Source organism: Lissotriton helveticus, chromosome 11 (assembly GCF_964261635.1).
Source record: "Lissotriton helveticus chromosome 11, aLisHel1.1, whole genome shotgun sequence".
Classification (NCBI taxonomy): domain Eukaryota; kingdom Metazoa; phylum Chordata; class Amphibia; order Caudata; family Salamandridae; genus Lissotriton; species Lissotriton helveticus.
The window spans coordinates 717,983,336-718,003,500 of record NC_136072.1 but is presented as its reverse complement, the minus strand read 5'-3'; the positions used below and the strand labels follow the sequence as shown (position 1 = coordinate 718,003,500).

Below are 20,165 nucleotides of genomic sequence, written 5' to 3'. Positions count from 1 at the left end.
GTGGAACACAGTCAAGATATACACGTTTTCAACAAACACGTGTGTAAAGGTAAGGAGTGGTTTGGTAACATAGTAGTGACAAAAGCCACAGGGCATTCCATGGCAAAATCTCCAAAAGGGATGTATTTAGGGTTAACAGTCACCTGTGACTTCACCCATGGCTGTTGTCGCTACTATATTACCAAATCACTCCTTACCTTTACATGCAAGTGAGACCCATCTGCATTGTTAATACTTGTTATTTCAGTTGTGCTAGCCACTCCATAAACGTTACCTCTCTTAACTTGTGCTTTATGTGTCCTCATTCTGTTTGCTATTCATTGTTCAGCGGTGGCTGAATAAGGCCATAATATCCCATAGGATAAATAGCATATAATAAATTCAATGCGCAGCGTACAAGAAAATATATTGCCTGCCCGCATCCACAAGAAATACCTTGATCCGCCTAGAGTTTGACAGCAATTAGAAGAACTGGCTATCTTAGCAAAGTAACATCACTTGGCAATCATGGCCCTAGCCAATTCTATGAAGGCTGTCATATATACAATTTTTTCAAAACCAAACAATCCTTGTTCCGTCAAACTTGCAGCATCTAAGGAGCAAATGTAGCTAGTCATTGAGAACTGGGACCCGAGTACAGTATGTTTAAGTTTATGTTTAGGAAATTTGTATTGCACACAAATACCCTGGGGTGTCTCGGCGCATAGGACTGTGAGCCAGACTAGAACACACGAAGGACTCACTGATTAAACAGCCAGGTCTTTAGTTGTTTCCTAAAGATTACGAGGGTGGGGCTACTTCTGATGGAGAAGGGGAGGGTATTCCAGAGTCTGGCAGTGGCAACAAGAAAGCGTCGGTCTCCCCAGGAGGAGGTTTTAGTGCGAGGAACTGGGAGACAAAGGGCCGTGGAGGAACGGAGTGTTCATGGGGGGGCGTCAGTGACGAAGGCATTCCTGAGAAACTGAGGCCCTACATTGTGAATGGCCTTATATGCGATGCAAAGGGCCTTGAACTTGATCCTATTTCTGACCCGAAGCCAGTGGAGATGGCGAATGGCATTAGTGGTGGATTTAGAATTATGGATCCCAAGTAGGACCCTGGCTGCAGCGTTCTGAACCGACTGGAGTTTGTTCAGAACCTTCTCTTGGGCATTTAGAAGGAGGGTGTTACAATAATCGATCTTTGAGAAGATCAGGGTGGTGACAAGGGTTTTGCCCACCGAGGCCGGAAGATAGGGCATCAGCTTCTTGATTTTCCTTAGGAGGTAAAAGGAAGAGGATACCACATTATTTACGTGGTGGTTGAATATGAGTTTATCATCAACCATCACTCCCAAGTTTTTAACCTTGGGAACGGGTTGTGGTGGAGGACCCATTTCTTTGGGCCACCAGATGGACGACCAGACGGGAGATGGATTGCCAAAGATCAAGACCTCGGTCTTGTCTGACTTTAACTTTAAGCAGTTATTGGTCATCCAAGAACTGGTGGCCAACATACCCTCCTGGAATCTGGAGGCTACTGCTGCTCCGTTTCTGTGTACCGCTAGGACCAGCTGGGTGTCGTCAGCATAAGTAGTCAAGCTCAAACCGTAGGATTTGATTATCCTCGCCAAGTCCAAAACGTAGATATTAAATAGCGTTGGACTTAGCGAGGATCCCTGCGGCACTCCGCAAGGGAGAGCGAAGGTGGGAGAGTAGTAGGTACCCATTTTTACGGTTTGAGTGCGGTCCAATAGAAATGAAGCCAGGAGGCCCTTTGCAAGATGGTTAATGCCAAGAGTTGCGACACGGTCGATCAGAATGGAATGATCGACCGTGTCAAAGGCCGCGGATAAGTCCAATAGTATGAGCACAGCTGCTCCGCCCTGGTCCATGGTTACCCTGATTTTGTCCGCGGCTTTTATCAGGGCAGTTTCTGTCTCGTGGCCTTGCCTAAAGCCAAATTGGGTGTCGTCTAACAATTGATTACAGTCGATGTAGTCAGATAACTGCCTATTCATAAGTTTTTCCACTATCTTAGCAGGAAACGGGAGACATGCTAGGGGGCGATAGTTGACTGAGGCCGTGGGATCCAAGGATGGTTTCTTCAATAATGGTTTAATCACTGCTTGTTTCCAATCTGGAGGAAATATCCCGGAGCAGAAGATGGCGTTGCAGATTTCCATGAGCGGGGGAGAGATCACCTCTGGGATTTGTTTGAGTATGGAAGGAGGGCATGGATCTAACGGCGACCCTGATCTGGTGGATGAGATGAGGTTCCTAATCTGGTCCGCGCTGGCCAAGTCAAAGTTAAGAAACGAAGAGGAAGAAACTTTTAGGGGAAGGGAGGAGGTGGGGTCATTGCGATGGGAGTGTGTGGGGAATGATGTATCGATCTTCGTAATCTTAGTGGTGAAAAAGTCAGCCAAAGAATTGCAGAGGACTTGTGATACCTTAGTAGGCTCACTGGTTTTAGGGATAGAAAGGGCATTGACAACCTGAAATAGTTTTTTGGATGAGTTTTGAGCGGAGTCAATTTGGGAGGAGTAAAAGATACTTTTTTGTTTAATAATTGCCCACTTGTAGATAGACAGGGCATCCTTATAGTTTTGTTTGTCCTGGGGTTTGTATTGCTTTCGCCAGTGCCTTTCAAGTTTTCTGCAGTAATGTCTCTGAATCCTAAGCTCCTCAGTGAACCAGGGTGCAGAGGGGGTGGCTCGATTTGGGAACATTTTTTTGAACGGTACTACTTGATTACAGGCATCTAGAATCCAGTTCTGATATAGGTTGGATGCCGTGTCAGGATTAGAGGTGGCCTTAAAACAGGAGTTTAGGAGAGTCTGGGAGAGTAGCGGGATGTCAGCATTGTTCCATGATTGAGTGATCTTGGGAATAAGGGCCTTTGATTGTGGTGAGTTGGGCGTACGGGCCTTAATGGAGAACAGAACTATTGCGTGGTCGGACCAAGTTACAGGAAGAACCGCTGATAGTGTAAGGTCTGGGTCATTGGTGAATACCCCATCTAGCGTATGACCTGCTTGATGGGTAGGGGCAGCCACTATCTGAAGAAGTCCTGCGGCTTGAAAATCGGATAAAATTATGGCGGTGTCTGAGTCGCTGGGAGATTCAAGATGGAAATTGAAATCTCCCAGTATAGTATAGTGCGATGATTCCACAACTGGTTCAACCAGGTTAACTAGTGCTGCCAGAAAACGGTTCAGTGAGCCAGGGGGGCGATAAAGTAGGGTCCCTCTGAATACTTGATTTTTGTTAAGGGAAAGCGCAAAGCTGAAGGCCTCGCAATCAGGGAGATAGAGTGGTTCAATTTTCAACCCAAATCTGGTTTTGTAAATGACTGAAAGCCCCCCCCCCCTCCCTGTGGCTCTATCTTGTCTGGTCACCCGATAGCCCTCCGGAGTAGCTGAGCAAAAGTCCGGGCCTGAGGAGGCATCACCCAAGTCTCAGTGATAAATAGAATATCTAACCCTTGGTTGATGATAAGTTCTGCAATCTCAAGATTGTGTTTGGGGAGGGAGCGCACATTGCTGAGTGCCGCACGAAAGTCTTTCAGCTTAGTTGTTGGGGAATGCGGAGGGGCACGGGGAGTAGAAAGACTAAAGCGACATATGGGATATTTGGCTGGTTCGCATAGAGGCAGGTTCTACGGCAACTTTGTGGGGCATTCGGATGACTTGGCACCCAAGTTAAGTGCGTTCAGTTGTTCTGAGGAGTATCGTATCCTCGTGGCCAGGACACTAGGGGTGGAAGAACCAGGGGGGTGGCCCTGGGCCCAGTCCAGGCACGGATGGGTGCAGACGGGCTTACCTTGAGCGCGCCTTTGGCGCGCCCGCTGCGCGTCTGGGGAGGCATATGGTCTTTATACCGGTGGAGGCGGTGAAACTACACCGCTAACCTCCCCAGTAACCGGAAGTGTGTACTTCCTGATTATGGCGTCCACTCCCTCCACAACAAGCTGAACAATCAGTGGTGGAACGGGGAGCCCGCCAGTGAACACAAGGTAGCTCTTAATCAGCGAACAATGTGCCAATTTTAATACACAAGTGCAATACAGTGAAGTTTAAAAACAGCGCTAGAGCTCATAAATCGAGTGTCCCCCTGTAATATAAACCCCATTCTGTTGGCTCTATCGATATCCAAATGTCAGACCTGAGATGCCAATTTATTCAAGGAGCGTGCTAACGGCACGATAGTCTAGGAGTCCAACGGATCCCGAATGACAGCGGTCTTTATACCGGTGGAATCGGTGAAACTACACCGCTAACCTCCCCAGTAACCGGAAGTGAGTACTTCCTGATTATGGCGTCCGCTCCCTCCACAACAAGCTGAACAATCAGTGGTGGAACGGGGAGCACGCCAGTGAACACAAGGTAACTCCTAATCAGCGACTAGGCAACCATCAAATCAACAATAAAAAAGCAGCTGCACCTTTGCTCCAGTAAACTGGACATAGAAGCTCTTGCCACCAGGGACTTTCATGAAACTCTATGCCTCCCACAAATGCTACAAGCAACTAAGCATCATCTCACACAGGTAGTTGGGAGCCAGGCACTATACAAGATTTTAGATACAAGATGACACCCTCTTCCAATAAAAGAAGTATATCCAACCTGGAAAGCACTTACAGACATTACTGCATGCCGACTATGCAACTATAGAAGGGAGTCTCTGGCACATATACTCCTATGTTGTCCGGCTCTGCGTCAAGCCCGTGAATCTACCTCAGGCCCATACTTCTCTCCCTGGGCTCACTCACTGCAAAAGACGCTATCTGCCAGCTCTACACCTTGGATACAGTAAAGAACATGGCTAACGTTTGGCAAATTCATCTACCATGCACACTCACTTCTGAAAGAAGAAATGCCCCACAGAGAGAACGACGATTAGTTGTCAGCGAAACTCCTCCATAACAAAAGTCCACTCAGCAAAGATTATGCCCCCCAGGGACTCAAAGAATGAACTATGGTGAAATATTATATTTAGAACCAATTATGCAGTCAGCAACAGCTGGCTACAAACCCTTTTGCTGCTATTAATTTAAAGTCCGACCATGTTTTAATTTACGACATATGTCTTTTTAATCTTATATTGTATTGATTTTAAGTAATCACACAATAAATTATTCATTCCTTCATATATATTTATCATTGATTTAATTACTCTTGTATCTGGAAGGTGACAATGCTGTGCATCGTGGCATTATATATAATAATAATAATCCACATTTGTATAGCGCACAATCACCCGTTAGGGTCTCTAGGCGCTGGGGGCCGTCGGGAAGATTAAGCAAGTTATTGCCCAGAGTCACATGGTGCTGGGCTAACCTGCCGCCGGAGCCGGGGATCGAAACCTGATCCCCAGATTCCAGCGTCAGTCGCCCTGGCCGCGGCGCCACACCTCTTCCACAGACTTGACATAGGCACTGTCTTAACATGCTTCAACACCTCCCATCCAGAACATAAAGTAAAAAAATTATCACATCACCCCTTCCTGATGGAACTGCATTTGCACCCTTATAATACCCAAACCATCTTCAAAAAATAGCTGCATTTTATACACAGTTCTAGACTCTCTACAATGCTTTGCTTCCTTTCAGTTAGTTTCATACTTCAGAAATAATGCATACATACATACTGAACCAGGAGGTCATCTTTCCTTTATTTTGGTTCAACTTGGTGATGTACCCGTCACTAATATAACTAGACCAATTCCCTAGTGACAGTCAAAAATATCAAGTGTGTGATATCAACTACCATTATATTGTCTACATACAACACATATATGTGCCTTGATATTATACATATATTTCAATGTATGTGCAAATGAAATGAAGAATAGTATTTGTCATGCACAATACCCATAAATTGAAATAGCACATAATTTACCTGTAATTTCGCTGAATTTTACAGACATTTTTCAGACTAAAATACCCAAAGTAGATTCGTCTTTCTGGATGCTATAGCTGCAGATGGGGATAATGACCAAGTTGGATGTCATTTTAAACTGATGGGTAGGGTGTTTTCTTGTCCGGAACAGGAGAAATCCAATGATGGCTCCACAGAGACCCTGAGGAGTTAGTTGTTGGTATCCAATCCCACCAACAAACATGATTATGATGGCCAAGTAATGATTCTACCGACCATGTCTCTTGCAAAATGATTTGCTGTGTGTCTGAATGTCCCCCAGTTAGGAACTGCAGCCAGCATTAGAGGGCAGAGTCACCTGAGTGAGTGTATGGTGCTCCAAACATGCGGTTTGCTTCACTCCAAGATTCCTTCTTTGCCACTGGCAAGCTTATTCCTCTTCTTTTCATACATCCTTTTCAGCCTGTATTCTGATTTCAGCACTGGCTAGGGGGTAGGGAGGAAGTGTTGAGATCTGCAGTGTATTACATTGTATATTACAAAAATGCTACTTGTTGTATCTTTACCTTTAATTATGTGCATTCTTTGTTGAGAATGCAGCCAGGTCATTTTTAGAATGGAATGTGTTAAGAGTGTCAGTTATTACATGGTCTTTGAAGTGAACGAATTGCCTCCCTGTTGTGCTAATAAACTACTTTCAACCTTTATCCTCTGGACATCATCTTTACATTACTGGCGACGATGAGCCCAACAGGCGATTGAGAACCCGGCGTGATTTGGACCTTCCTGATTTCTACAAGTCCTGACAGTGAGCCTTTTATTCATCTGCATTTTTGATTACTTTTCGAGTGACTTTCTTAATCTAAACTGACTGACTTTTGAGGTGGCAACTTCTTAGCAGCAAGAGCGGCAAATAATTTTTATATTTGTTTTCACGAATATTTGCTGAGGATGTGCCTACCTTCGTTGATCAACGTGTTTTAAATTCTGCACGCAATCTGCGCGAGCTGTACTAGAGCGTGCCTGCTGTACTGGAGCGTGCCTGCCATTTTCTGGAACGTCTTGTCGTCACTTTTGGAACCCCGCACAAGCTCTCTGCGTCTTGCTGTTTGCCAGCACGTCTTGTCGTCACACGCAGAGCGCGCGTAACACGCAGAACGCGCATTGCACGTTGCTTAGCAACCATTTCCTTTTGCCATCTTGATGCGCATTGTGTTCCTTTTCTACAGTAGTGCGTTGTGACTTCTGACAAACACGTCACTCGCTCCTTAATTTGCGCATTTTACCACGTTTAACGGATGGACTGAGGCAAGTCTTATTTATGTTTTGATACAAAATATGACCATAAGATTCACGTAATCAGCTGGAGATTCACGTAGTCAGCTGGAATTATTCTCTGTTTCTTTTGAATTTATTGATGTTCGTTTAACAAAAGAAGTTGATCTAAGGAAAAGAAGTACCCAAGCAAAGCAGTACGAACAGAGAAAGAAGTACCTAAGCAAAGTAGTACAAACAGAGAAGTTATTATTTTAGTTTATTCTAATTTTACTTCTCTTGTTCTCGTTGTTATTTTACTTCATTATTTTAGATTATTATTTTAGATTGTTGTGTTAACTTATTGTGTTAGTTTGTTTAGTTATTTTTGCCTTTCAGCATGTCGTCTTCTGCGAATGGAATGAATCAACCTCCCCAATTTTTGAGTGAGCAAGGCGAACCACTCTTACCATGGAAGAAATGGAAATCTATTTTTGACTCTTATTTGCTTGCCATTGGTGGGGAAAAGTTTTCTGCCGTCAGAAAACAGGCAGTTTTGTTGAACAATCTTGGTATCGAAGGAAGGAATATTTATGATAGTTTGGATCCAATACCTATTGGTAGGGGTGCTGGTGAACCTTCTGATGTGTATGAGATGAGTGTACTCCTTTTAAAAAATCATTTTGGTGCACGCATTAACGTTGTCATGGAAAGACACAAATTTTTCATGCGCACACAGGCTAAGAGTGAGAGAGTTGGAAACTATGTGGCAGCACTTAAATCCCTTGCACAAACTTGCGAATTTGAACTTTTAACTGACTCCCTCATTCGCAATCAACTTGTTCGCTGCACTAATGATCTCAAAATCCAGGAAAAACTTTTGTCTAAAAATCCAAATTTGAAAGAGGCCATACTTATTGTTGAGAGTGTTGAACATACCTCTACTTGGGTTAAGGAGATTAGGAAGGGTCCTTCTCAAACTGATCCTGTTTCCAGTATAAATAATGAAAATCGGCAAATTTTTCAACCAGAGTCAAGTGTTGCTGCTGTCAGTAAAGTTCCTTCCAGACAAGAGAAAACCACTCTTAAAGTTGAAAGACCCAAACTAAGTTACAATTTTAACAGTTTTAACAGAGAGAACAAATTTAAATGTCCCAGATGTGGAAGTGAGAAACATGGACCGAACTATCCGAACTGTTTTGCGAAAAGTACTATTTGTAGAAATTGTGGAAGAAAAGGCCACTATGCTAGGATGTGTAAAAGTAACAAAGTTAATTGTATTGATGATGATGAGATGTACTCTCAGGATTCAATTCATTGTATTACCAATGACGCTGTTAATGGTGTGAGTCAAGTTGATGATGATGAAGTGTTCATGCCCTCTTGTGACATTCAAATTGCCAACAAGATTGTTCCCATGCTCGCTGACTCTGGTTCACTTTTCACTCTTATCAGTGATAAGTTTTGGTTTTCTAATTTTGATGGAGATAAGATCAAACTTTTGGCTCCTGACATTAATCCCGTTGGGTATGCCAAACAAAAGATTGAAGTGATAGGTTACTCCATCCAAACCATTACTTTTAAGGGCAGAGAAACTGTTGGTAAGGTATACGTTGCAAAAAGGGGAGATAATCTTCTTGGGTGGCGTCATCAAAGGAACTTAGGAATTACATTGAATCCAAACGCTCCTGAACAGGTTATGTTAGTTTCTCATTTGGGTGATTTCTTGGATGTTTTTGAGAAATTTCCTGAAGTTTTTAGTGAAGATTTAGGCCTTCTGAAAGGTTTCAAGCACAAGATAATTCTGAAAGGTAATGCAAAGCCTGTTGTACATAGGGTTCGGAAAGTTCCAAATCTCATGTTAAAGCCACTTCAAGTTGAAATTGATAGGCTGTTGAAGCTTGGTGTAGTTGAGGAGATAGAATCCTCTGAATGGCTTGCGCCAATTGTTTTGGCACCTAAGAACAAGGGTACCAAAATTAGGATGTGTGTGGACCTCAGGAGTTTAAATGGTTCTATTTGGGTTGACAGGCAGCCTTTGCCTAATATCAATGAGATCTTGACAAAGTTGGGTGGTGCTACTGTGTTTAGCGTTATGGATTTGTCAGCAGCATACCACCAAGTCTTATTGCATGAGGAGTCAAGACACTTAACTTCTTTCGTAACCCCCATTGGTGCATACAGGTTTATTAGGATGCCTTTTGGCTTAGCCAGCGCAGCTGCTTGTTTCCAGAGAATCATGAAGAATGTTTTGTCGGGAATTGACTCCGTTCTTTTCTTCCAGGACAACATTTTGGTCTACGGGATTGATGTCGGCAGGCATGATGACATCCTATTTGCTGTTTTGTCTAGACTCAAGGAATCTGGTTTAACTTTGAAGCGGGAGAAATGCAAATTCAGGATTAAATCGGTGTCTTATTTGGGGCACAATATATCTGGGGAGGGTATCAGTCCAAAGATTGATCTCGCGGAGGCCATCCTTCAAGCTCAACCTCCCTCTAACAAGGATCATGTGAAATCTTTTAATGGGTTGTCGGAATATTATTCCAAATTCATTCCTAACTTTGCTAGTGTGATGCAACCAATTAGACTTCTTCTGAAAAAGGGTGCGGTTTTCAATTGGAACAAGGAATGTTCTGAGGCTTTTGAAACAGTCAAGTCTGAAATTGCAAAAATGCCAACTTTGGGGCATTTTGATGTGCACAAGAAAACTATTTTGTCTACGGACGCAAGTTTACGTGGTTTGGGGGCTGTTTTGTCCCAACTTGTGGATGGTTCGGAAAAGGTCATCGGCTTCGCGTCTCGTTCTCTTAAGGGTGCTGAGGAGCGGTATTCGGTCATTAAGCGTGAAGCTCTAGCTTGTTTTTGGGCCATCAAGCATTTTAGGTTTTATTTATGGGGTTTACCTTTTATCGTTAGGTCCGATCACAAACCCCTTGTGCAGCTGTTCTCGTGTAGAAATGTCGAATGTACAACTCCTAGAATTAAGAGATGGGTCGAAGGACTCATGGAGTACAATTTCTCTGTTGTATACTTACCTGGTCTTAAAAATGTCCCTGCTGATTTTCTCTCTAGGACACCCCTTGATAAGCTGGTCGTGTATGATCCTGATTCCCCTGTTGTTTCTTGGGTAAGGGAATCAGCATTAAATGAGGCGGAATGGAAAGATAGTTTTTCTGATGATACGGCCAGGGATTTTGTTTTGGAGGCCACGATTAGTGGTTGGCCTGTTTTAAAGGAAGTTCCTGATCCTGCTAAGGGTTATTGGAATGTGAGGGATGAATTGAACATTGTTCAAGGCGAATTATTCAGAAGTGACAGGTTGATTCCCCCTTTTGGAATGAGGGAGAATATAATTAATTTAGCTCATGAGGGACATTTAGGTCGTAGCCTCACTAAAGCAAGGGTCAGAGAATCCTATTGGTGGCCTGAGTTGGACCGTGAAGTTGAAATTGTTGTCAGGGATTGCCACATCTGTGCTGGCAATGATAAATCCAGGAAGGTGAACACCGCCCCCCTTTCTCCTGTTGCCATACCTGAGCATCCTTGGTCTAAAGTTGCTGTTGACATTATAGGACCCTTTGAGAACCTTGGCCCTTCCGAAAGATTTGTTGTTGTTCTAGTAGATTACAGTTCTAAGTGGTTGTCTGCTTCTTGTATGGGTTCTGTTTTGAGTAGAAATGTTATTGAGTTTTTGAAGGATGCTTTTACTTGTGAAGGGGTACCTGACATCTTGGTCTCTGATAATGGTGTCCAATTCACCTCCCAGGAAATGTCTGACTTTTTGAAGGATCTATCCATCACCCATCATAGGACTGCTCTTTATTCTCCGCAGGCAAATGGCCTGGTGGAGAGCATGAATAGGTTAATTGGAGCATGTGCCCAAACCGCTTTGGAGAGAAGACTTCCTTTGAAACCTATTCTCAGAGAAAAACTTTGGGCGCACAGGAACACTCCTAATAGTGTAACTGGTTTATCGCCTTTTAAAAAAACTCAAAGGTAGGGTTGCTGGTTCCAAGCTTAATCCTTTATGGCTGTCTGTTAAGGATAGAGGCTCTGTGATCAAGCATTCTAGGTTAGAAAACTACCAGGATAAGTACAAGCGCAGGTTTGACGTTTTGAAGGGGGCAAAAAATTCTTCTTGGAAAGTGGGTGATTTTGTTTTTATCAAAAAGGCTGTTTGGTCCCCTAAGGGCGAGTCGAAATATTTTGGACCTAGACGTATAGTTAAGGTACATGAAGAATGTGTTTATGCTTGCTGGGGGAGATGTTTGGAGTATGTCACGATTGTCAAGGTGTGTAGAGGGGGATGATGGTGTTGTGAAACCTGATCCTGTTTCTAATAAATGTGTTGTGGAAACTGCTCCAGAGAAACACTCGTATCAACCACCTCTGAATGAGCACATCTCTGCTCGTGGCGCAAACATCAGAACCAGGAGACCCCCTTTGTACCTTCAAGAATATTATCCCGAGTGACTTCTCCCTTTTTGTTGGTTCTTTGTTCTGATTGTTTCCTCTTTCTTTTTCTTGTTTTTTTTGCCTTTTCCTCTCTTTTCTTTTCTCCTTCTCTTTCTTCCTGTTTTCCTTTTCTCTTCCATTTTAATATTATAATAAGGGAGATGTGTTGTATCTTTACCTTTAATTATGTGCATTCTTTGTTGAGAATGCAGCCAGGTCATTTTTAGAATGGAATGTGTTAAGAGTGTCAGTTGTTACATGGTCTTTGAAGTGAACGACTTGCCTCCCTGTTGGGCTAATAAACTACTTTCAACCTTTATCCTCTGGACATCATCTTTACATTACTACTCTCAGCATGGGTGTCATAGTGTCCATGCTCTGGCTCTACTTCCAATCAGCAGTGCCTTGGACCTCCCGTTTATGCACGCCATTTTTGTGTCTCATCTTCACACCACTACCATATTCCTGGGGTGCAGATCACTTAATGCGTTAACCCAAGAGAACAGTGACTAATTTCAGCTGTGACTTTCTTGGCGCATACATCTGTCTACTGAGTACCTGCCTAACCCCTTGTCCCATTTTCATTCATGGAAACGTAACAAATAGAAATGGATTCAACAAAGTATGACAGAGCAACAGGGATTGTTAATTTCTCTAGAGAAGTTGGAGAATATGGAAGACCAGGTTGGTCGTTCGAAGCACATACAAAAAAATACGGATACTCAACTTCCGGGTCAGAGCCATTGGATTCAATAGAGCACTCACACTCTCTACTGGTCCCTATAAATAGAGTGGCAACTTTCTGTGTGTTGTAGTGCTTTAGTTCTCGCTCAGTTCATCAGTTGTTTTGGGTTCTTCCAACTTTGATGATATTCCCTGTTCCTTTACCGCGGAGACTTCTTAGACTTTGCCGCCAGTTGCTCAGCTTAGGGAGATTCTGAACATCTGGACCATGTGGTGGTGGTCTGAAGGTGTCTACAGGGAATGGTCTATTGAAGGAACTGGCGTACTCATGTCCCAGAGATTAACAAGTAACATAACCATTACTTGTACGAGTGTCGAGCAGTAGCATCTGTGACGGATGACTGCAGACGTAAGGAAGAGTGCAGATGTATGTCTTCTCTACCTTCACTTAACCCATACCGGTTTACACAACGCAGGGCTCTACCTTGATGTTGTAGATTATATTTCGAGCTCAGGAAACATCTGTTCCGGAACATCCAGGGATGCGCCTTCAAATACATTCTTCCTTTCTCCTTATTAGGATGGCGGCGTTCCCAACACCACCATGTTAACACCTTTTTTCACAAGCCCCAAAGAGATTATCATTGCAAGCAGTGACAGTTCACCTGTGAGGGCGACATTTTGGAAGCTGCATTCCTGAAACAAGGGAATGGAAGGGTCACTACACAGTGGGCCAGATAAGAGCTCTGAGGATAAGCATTTATTTTGTTTAGAAACAGAATTGCCTAAGAATTGGGTGTTGAGTTTGTCTGGTTGCCAACCACGCCTGCATCCCCCAAAGTACAGTAAAAAGATGACATTAACAATTACAAAAACAAAAAATATTTCCTGTATTCGCGTTTCACATTTGTTCTGAAGTTTAAGAATAAAGAGCTAGATGCATTAAAGGGTTTTGTCCATCTGTGTCCATGGAAAAAGGTGTTCATGCATATGGCCCAAATGCTCGAAATAGTAGGGAATTTCAGCCAGCTGCTGGAGTACAGATTCAAGAATTCTGGACAGTTCTTTGAGGCATGCCAAAGGCTACAATGGCTGCCAATCAATGGATTCACTTTAGTAGCATCCCTACTGTCTGACTAATGCTAAAATGCAGCATCTCACTGCAGGCCAAGCTCAAGCCCAATAGACCCACCCATTCATTGTGCTCTACTTCCAAACTCAGCTGCATGGTGTTGTAAACCTGTCTTAGAAGTCCAGTCCTATTTTTGGGCGCTTTCTCTGTCCAATGCCCAACCTGTCAGTAATCAGCCATCCTACAATGACAAATAAGGCCTCTCTCTCTGTTAGGTTTTTTGTTGGTTGTAGGCTTCCATCTCCATCTAGGAGGTTCCTCAGGCCACGTCATGATGCCAAGAGGCCTATCAGTGCAGGAGCACTTTACATATTTAAATAGTCAAAGCCATGCAACCAAGATCAGACAATATCAGTACTTGACAGTCCACCCACCAATCAATAGTACTTCATCAGGATCCCCCAAAACTCCCAGTCCTGTACAGAGGATGCAAAGTTTTTCCTGAAAAGAAAGATTCTGTAGGGAAGTTAAAATCAGCATAAAGCATGACTGAATAAAGGTGGCAATGCTGGGGTAGACTTAAATAAAGGATCAACAATAAAAAGCTATGTTATCAGGATGTCACATGCCTGTCTGCAAAGAACATGGGCTTTCCTCGGAGGCAAGGCGTTAGAGCATAGAAATCCCCATCTGTCTTCTTTAAAGACCTCCACGTGTCCTTCACACTTCGAACGCCCTCCCACGAAGCGAACCGTCTCGTTCCAGTTATCTTCTAGACGAGAGAAACATGAAAGCTTGTTAGACAGCGCTGAACAACACATATCCTGGTTTTCAACATGAGCACCATGGCAAAATCAGTCACAACGCTAACGTCATTGCAACATTAAGTGAAGATCAATGTAAGATGCACAGTGCTTGGGTGCAGCATAAATGACAGGCACATCTTTTTTGATCAATGTCAAATCACAGTCGAGGACTAGGCGCCATTTATAACCTATAAACTATCAAATCAACATAATTGATGCAATTGTTTGACTTTTAGGATAATGCTGGCTTTAGGGTGCTGCAACAGGTGCCACCATGCGGGGCGCATGCGCGCTAAGAGGGGGAAGTCCGTTTTTCAAATATTTTATGGGATTAAAAAACACCTAGCTTAGAGTTGCTGTGTGCCCAGCAATTTTCCGGCAACAATACAAATGTTAACTATGGTGATTAATGATGACCCTACTGGAGATTGATTGGAGTGCTGTCTACTGAACTGACCTGTTTCATGCAGATCACAGAATTGTGTTTTATGCAGTTAGCTCAGTGGTTTACTGCTTTTGTCACAGAGATCCTTTTGTTACTTGTAACTCATACATTACAATCCCAATATAACACAGTGAGCTATGAACTGTCTTCAAAGAGCTGCATGCAAACTGCATGGAATAAGTTAGAACATGATGTTTCCCCCCAGTCTTTCATTATCCTGATGTTGCTGAAAGGGATCGTTGGGTAGAAATACATTTTAATTAGTAAAACGAACCCCAAACCCTGCATTTCATTTAAAATCGTGAGTGCATGCTTCTCCAGACCACTCTTAAAATATACTGCATATTAGCATGGATGACATGTGACTTCTACACCTTGTAGTCCTCTCTGGCGTATGTAACATTTCCTACATATTGTTTTAAACACATTATCTCTATATAATGTGTGCGCTATGAAGTGCTCTGACTCCCTGCACTGGTGTGAGTAGCACTATAAAAATAAATTATATGTGAAAAGGGGGCCATGGAGAAATGAGGGACAATGTGGAGGGTGGTAGGAAGGGAATCTGTGCAGAATGAGGTCACTGCAAGGCCCCAACAAAGACTGCTGCAAAGGGCACAACCAGCGCTGAGGCAGGCCCTGGATGAAGACATTATTTTTCTCAAGTCTCAATTGTGAAGCTTGGACAACATAAATGGTTGCTGGGTTTTCTGCACCACTCAAATTTACAGAGAAGGAAAGATTTCATAGGTTACAGTGCATTTTCCAATCAGAAGTTACCGTGGAATATTCGCACAATCTCATGCCATTTAAAGGTTGGTTCTTTTCATTTAATGTTTAGTTCAAAAACAAGCTTACGACCTCCTTTTGATTGATTGATTGTTTTAAGCTTTATTTTGACAGAAATGTCATAAAAGCTATAATTAAAAATACATTGCTGTTCTTTAAAAAGAGAGAATACAGATATGCAACATTATTGAGTTATATAAATATTGATGCAACAAAGTGATCAGTTGAGCTCTTGATACAATAATGCATATATCGTGTTCAAACTATTAAAAATAAAAACAGAGTAATAATAGTAAGTACAAAACTTAGTTTAGCTTATCTAATACATATTGACCTTAAAAACCGGGATAAAAACAGGCGACACTTCGTCATTATGGTGAAGCATTAAAATACTAAAAAGTCATTTAGTTTTTCTTAACTTAGCAGCGCAGCTTTACCAAATAAAGTGCTTGTGCATTATAATTCTAGCAGCTTAAATGTTACAACCTTAAAGTTCCCACTGACCATGTTTCAGTTAAGGCTACGACTTTCTTGAAAGCCCGTTCCACCTTATGAGCCACACTTGTCCCAAACATTTTGCTATGCAGCATGTATAGAACGGCCTGGGATCGGAAGAATGCATATTGCTGTGTAGTGGTCCCATGTGTCCAATTATTGACAGAGCGGTTTCAGCCATTTTGCCCGTGATGTTTTGTACGCCAGGCAAGCAAACATTAAATGGGCGATGCTTTCGATCGGGGCCTTGTAACATGGACAATTTTTCCCATTGCTTGTGCCCCACTTTGCTGTCACCTCACAGACAGGAAGAGTTCCGAAACTAAAGTGCATATAGAGAATTTTGTCTCTCGGTGCCTTGATTGTATCAAGGAAGGGCTCGTAATATCTAGTTTGTTTGTGGGAGTAGAATTCTGATGTTAGTTTACTCACATTAGGTTTGTATTTCTCTCGAAGATCCACCCATTTCCAATATAGGCGTTTGAAATCGTCTCTCCTCGGGGGTTCCTGACCGGCCCAGCAACCACGAAGACCTATAGCTGTCAACGTTCTTCTAATGTCGAGGATCCAGCATATTTTTCTGCTAGTGTCCTGGCGGTTAATCTCAGTGGGAGCTTCTGCGTAGGAACAGAGTTCGGGGGTCCGCCTAATGTGAGCCCAAAAAAGTACGGGGCGTAACCTAGCTACATCACCTATTGACCGCCTAACCATGTCCAGCAATAGAGGGGCAAGGGGGACATATTTGGGTGCCGTAACCAGGTCTCTTACAAATGTATGTTCTGACCTACAGAGCTCATCGAGTTTGTCAAAACCCCAGACTTCTGCCCCGTAGAGGGCAGAGCTGACTGCTTTTGTGTCGAATATTTAGAGGGCTGGAGCTACAGGCCTACTACCTCATTTCTACAGATACCATTAGGGAAACTACACAATAGCATGTGAAAATTGTACAAAATACACTTCAGAGTATATTGAGCGATCATTGAATGTCAGGCCTTTCCTCATATACTAAAGTTACTGGTGTGTGCCAGGTATGCCAAGTATGCCAAGACGTGGGTCCTGGGCTAACTGTCCCACTGGAATCAAGCTATACTGGCTGAAGAGGGGTGAAACCCTGAAACCAGCCCTAGGATGATTGTTTCCGGTCCAGGGAGGACCTGGCTTGGCAGTTCAGGCTGGACTGTTCCCATGAGGCACAGGGTCAAGACTGATTTGCACATGGCCATGTCTAAACTGGGGTGGTATGGTGAGCAACGGAATGATGGATTTAACCTAGATCTCTTGACTGGGGGTGAGTGTTTTGATCTGTTCTGCATTCAGTTCATCAAATGTGTGTCTTTTGCTTTCTCGTCCTAAGTGCGTCAGGTATGCCCAGACGTGGGTCCTGGGCTCACTGTGCCACTGGAATCAACCTATCCTGGCTGAAGAGGGCTGAAACCCCGTAACCGGTTCTAGGATTCTTGTTTCCAGTCCAAAGAGGACCTGGCTTGGCAGTTCGGGCTGGACTATTCCCATGAGGCACAGGGTCAAGACTGATTTGCATATGACCAGGTCTAAACTGGGGTGGCATGGTGAGCAAAAGAATGATGGATTTAACCCAGATCTCTTGACTGGGGGTGAATATTTTGATTTGTTCTGCATTCTGTTCATCAATTGTGTGTGTTTTGCTTTCTCTCCCTTGGTGACCCAGGTATGCCCAGATGTGGGTCCTGGGCTCACTGTGCCACTGGAATCAAGCTATCCTGTCTGAAGAGGGGTGAAACCCCAAAACCAGTCCTAGGATGCTTGTTTCCGGTTCAGGGAGGACCTGGCTTGGCAGTTCCCGAAGGACTGTTCATATGAAGCACAGGGTCAAGACTGATTTGCATATGGCCAGTTCTAAACAGGTGTGACATGGTGAGCAAAAGAATGATGGATTTAACCCAGATCTCTTGACTGGGGGTGAATGTTTTGATTTGTTCTGCATTCCATTCATCAGATGTGTGTCTTTTGCTTTCTCGCCCTAAGTGTGCCAGGTATGCCCAGATGTGTGTCCTGGGCTCACTATGCCACTGGAATCAAGCTATCATGGCTGAAGAGGGGTGAAATCCCGAAACCGGTCCTAGGATGCGTGTTTCCGGGCCAGGGAGGACCTAGCTTGGCAGTTCAGGCTGGACTGTTCCCATGAGGCACAGGGTCAAGACTGATTTACATATGGCCAGGTCTAAACTGGGGTGGAATGGTGAGCAATCGAATGATCGATTTAACCCAGATCTCTTGACTGGGGGTGAATGTTTTGATTTGTTCTGTATTCCGTTCATGAATTGTGGGTCTTTTGCTTTCTCGCCGTAAGTGCACCAGGTATGCCCAGACATGTGTCCTTGGCTCACTATGCCACTGGAATCAAGCCATTCTGGCTGAAGAGGGGTGAAACCCCAAAAACGGTCCGAGGATGCTTGTTTCCAGTCCAGAGAGGACCTGGTTTGGCAGTTCGGGCTGGACTGTTCCCATGAGGCACAGGGTCAAGACTGATTTGAATATAGCCAGGTCTAAACTGGGGTGGCATGGTGAGCAAAAGAATGATGTATTTAACCCCGATCTCTTGTCTGGGGGTGAATGATTTGATTTGTTCTGCATTCCATTCATCAATTGTGTGTCTTTTGCTTTCTCGCCCTAAGTACGCCAGGTATGTCCAGATGTGGGTCCTGGGCTCACTGTGCCACTGGAATCAAGCTATCATGGCTGAAGAGGGGTGAAACCCCGAAACCGGTCCTAGGATGTGTGTTTCCCGTCCATGGAGGACCTGGCTTGGCAGTTCGGGCTGGACTATTCCCCTGAGGCACAGGGTCAAGACTGATTTGCATATGGCCAGGTCTAAAGTGGGGTGGCATGGGGAGCAATAGAATGATGTATTTAACCCAGATCTCTTGACTGGGGGTGAATGTTTTGATTTGTTCTGCATTCCATTCATCAATTGTGTGTCTTTTGCTTTCTCGCCCTAAGTGCGCAAGGTATGCCAGACGTGTGTCCTGGGCTCACTATGCCACTGGAATCAAGCTATCATGGCTGAAGAGGGTTGAAATCCCGAAACCGGTCCTAGGATGCGTGTTTCCGGGCCAGGGAGGACCTAGCTTGGCAGTTCAGGCTGGACTGTTCCCAGGAGGCACAGGGTCAAGACTGATTTGCATATGGCCAGGTCTAAATTGGGGTGGCATGATGAGCAATCGAATGATGGATTTAACCCAGATCTCTTGACTGGGGGTGAATGTTTTGATTTGTTCTGTATTCTGTTCATGAATTGGGGGTCTTTGGCTTTCTCGCCCTAAGTGCACCAGGAATGCCCAGGCATGTGTCCTGGGCTCACTATGCCACTGGAATCAAGCTATTCTGGCTGAAGAGGGGTAAAACCCCCAAAACGGTCTGAGGATGCTTGTTTCCAGTCCAGAGAGGACCTGGCTTGGCAGTTCGGGCTGGACTGTTCCCATGAGGCACAGGGTCAAGACTGATTTGAATATGGCCTGGTCTAAATGTAGGTGGCATGGTGAGCAAAAGAATGATGTATTCAACCCATATCTCTTGTCTGGGGGTGAATGTTTTGATTTGTTCTGCATTCCATTCATCGATTGTGTGTCTTTTGCTTTCACACCCTAAATGCGCCATCTATGCCCAGACGTGGGTCCTGGGATCACTATGCCACTGGAATCAAGCTAAGCTGGCTGAGGAGGGGTGAAACCCCGAAACGGGTCCTAGGATGCTTGTTTCTGGTCCAGGGAAGACCTGGCTTGGCATTTCGGGCTGGAATGTTCATATGATTATTTTATAGAACAATGGTCCCTAGTAGGCAAGTATGAAGGGGCAACAAATACAATATAGACCTGAATGGGTACTATAATAATTATGATGTCCAGCCGGACAATAAGTTTAATATGTAAATAAGAACAAAGATTACTTAGATACTTTGAAGGATAAATAAATATAACGGGATGCAGTCCTGCACCCGATCTGTGAGACAGAAGAACAAACAAACATTCAACAAAAAACATGAACAGAAAATAACAGGCACGTTTTTAGAGCTTTTGGAAGCCTGCACTAGAAATACAGTGAATCAAGCTATCCAATTATAGTAACCATATTGAGCATACATTATAGCAGTAAATGCACTATTTAACATGTTGACGGCGTTTCTATTCCAAGCTCATTAATTATTAGGGATCCTCATCAGGACTAAACAATTGAATTGCATGGTTTTTACCACACCGCCTCTCGACAATGGTTTGAGGGGTGCCAGGGCAGGGTGGGATTCAGCACGGTGGCATATACTTGGTT

General features: G+C 43.8%; 1 protein-coding gene across 3 annotated transcripts in view; it reads right to left on the bottom strand.

Moving 5' to 3' along the window:
* Positions 1-20,165, bottom strand: part of LOC144791811 (CD5 antigen-like) — an 855,436-nt gene that overhangs the window by 106,897 nt on the left and 728,374 nt on the right. For all 3 annotated transcript variants that reach the window (XM_078666590.1, XM_078666592.1, XM_078666591.1), the window contains one exon: positions 13,958-14,100. In XM_078666590.1, coding sequence (XP_078522716.1) covers positions 13,958-14,100 — 143 coding nt within the window. The remainder of the gene's footprint in view (positions 1-13,957; positions 14,101-20,165) is intronic.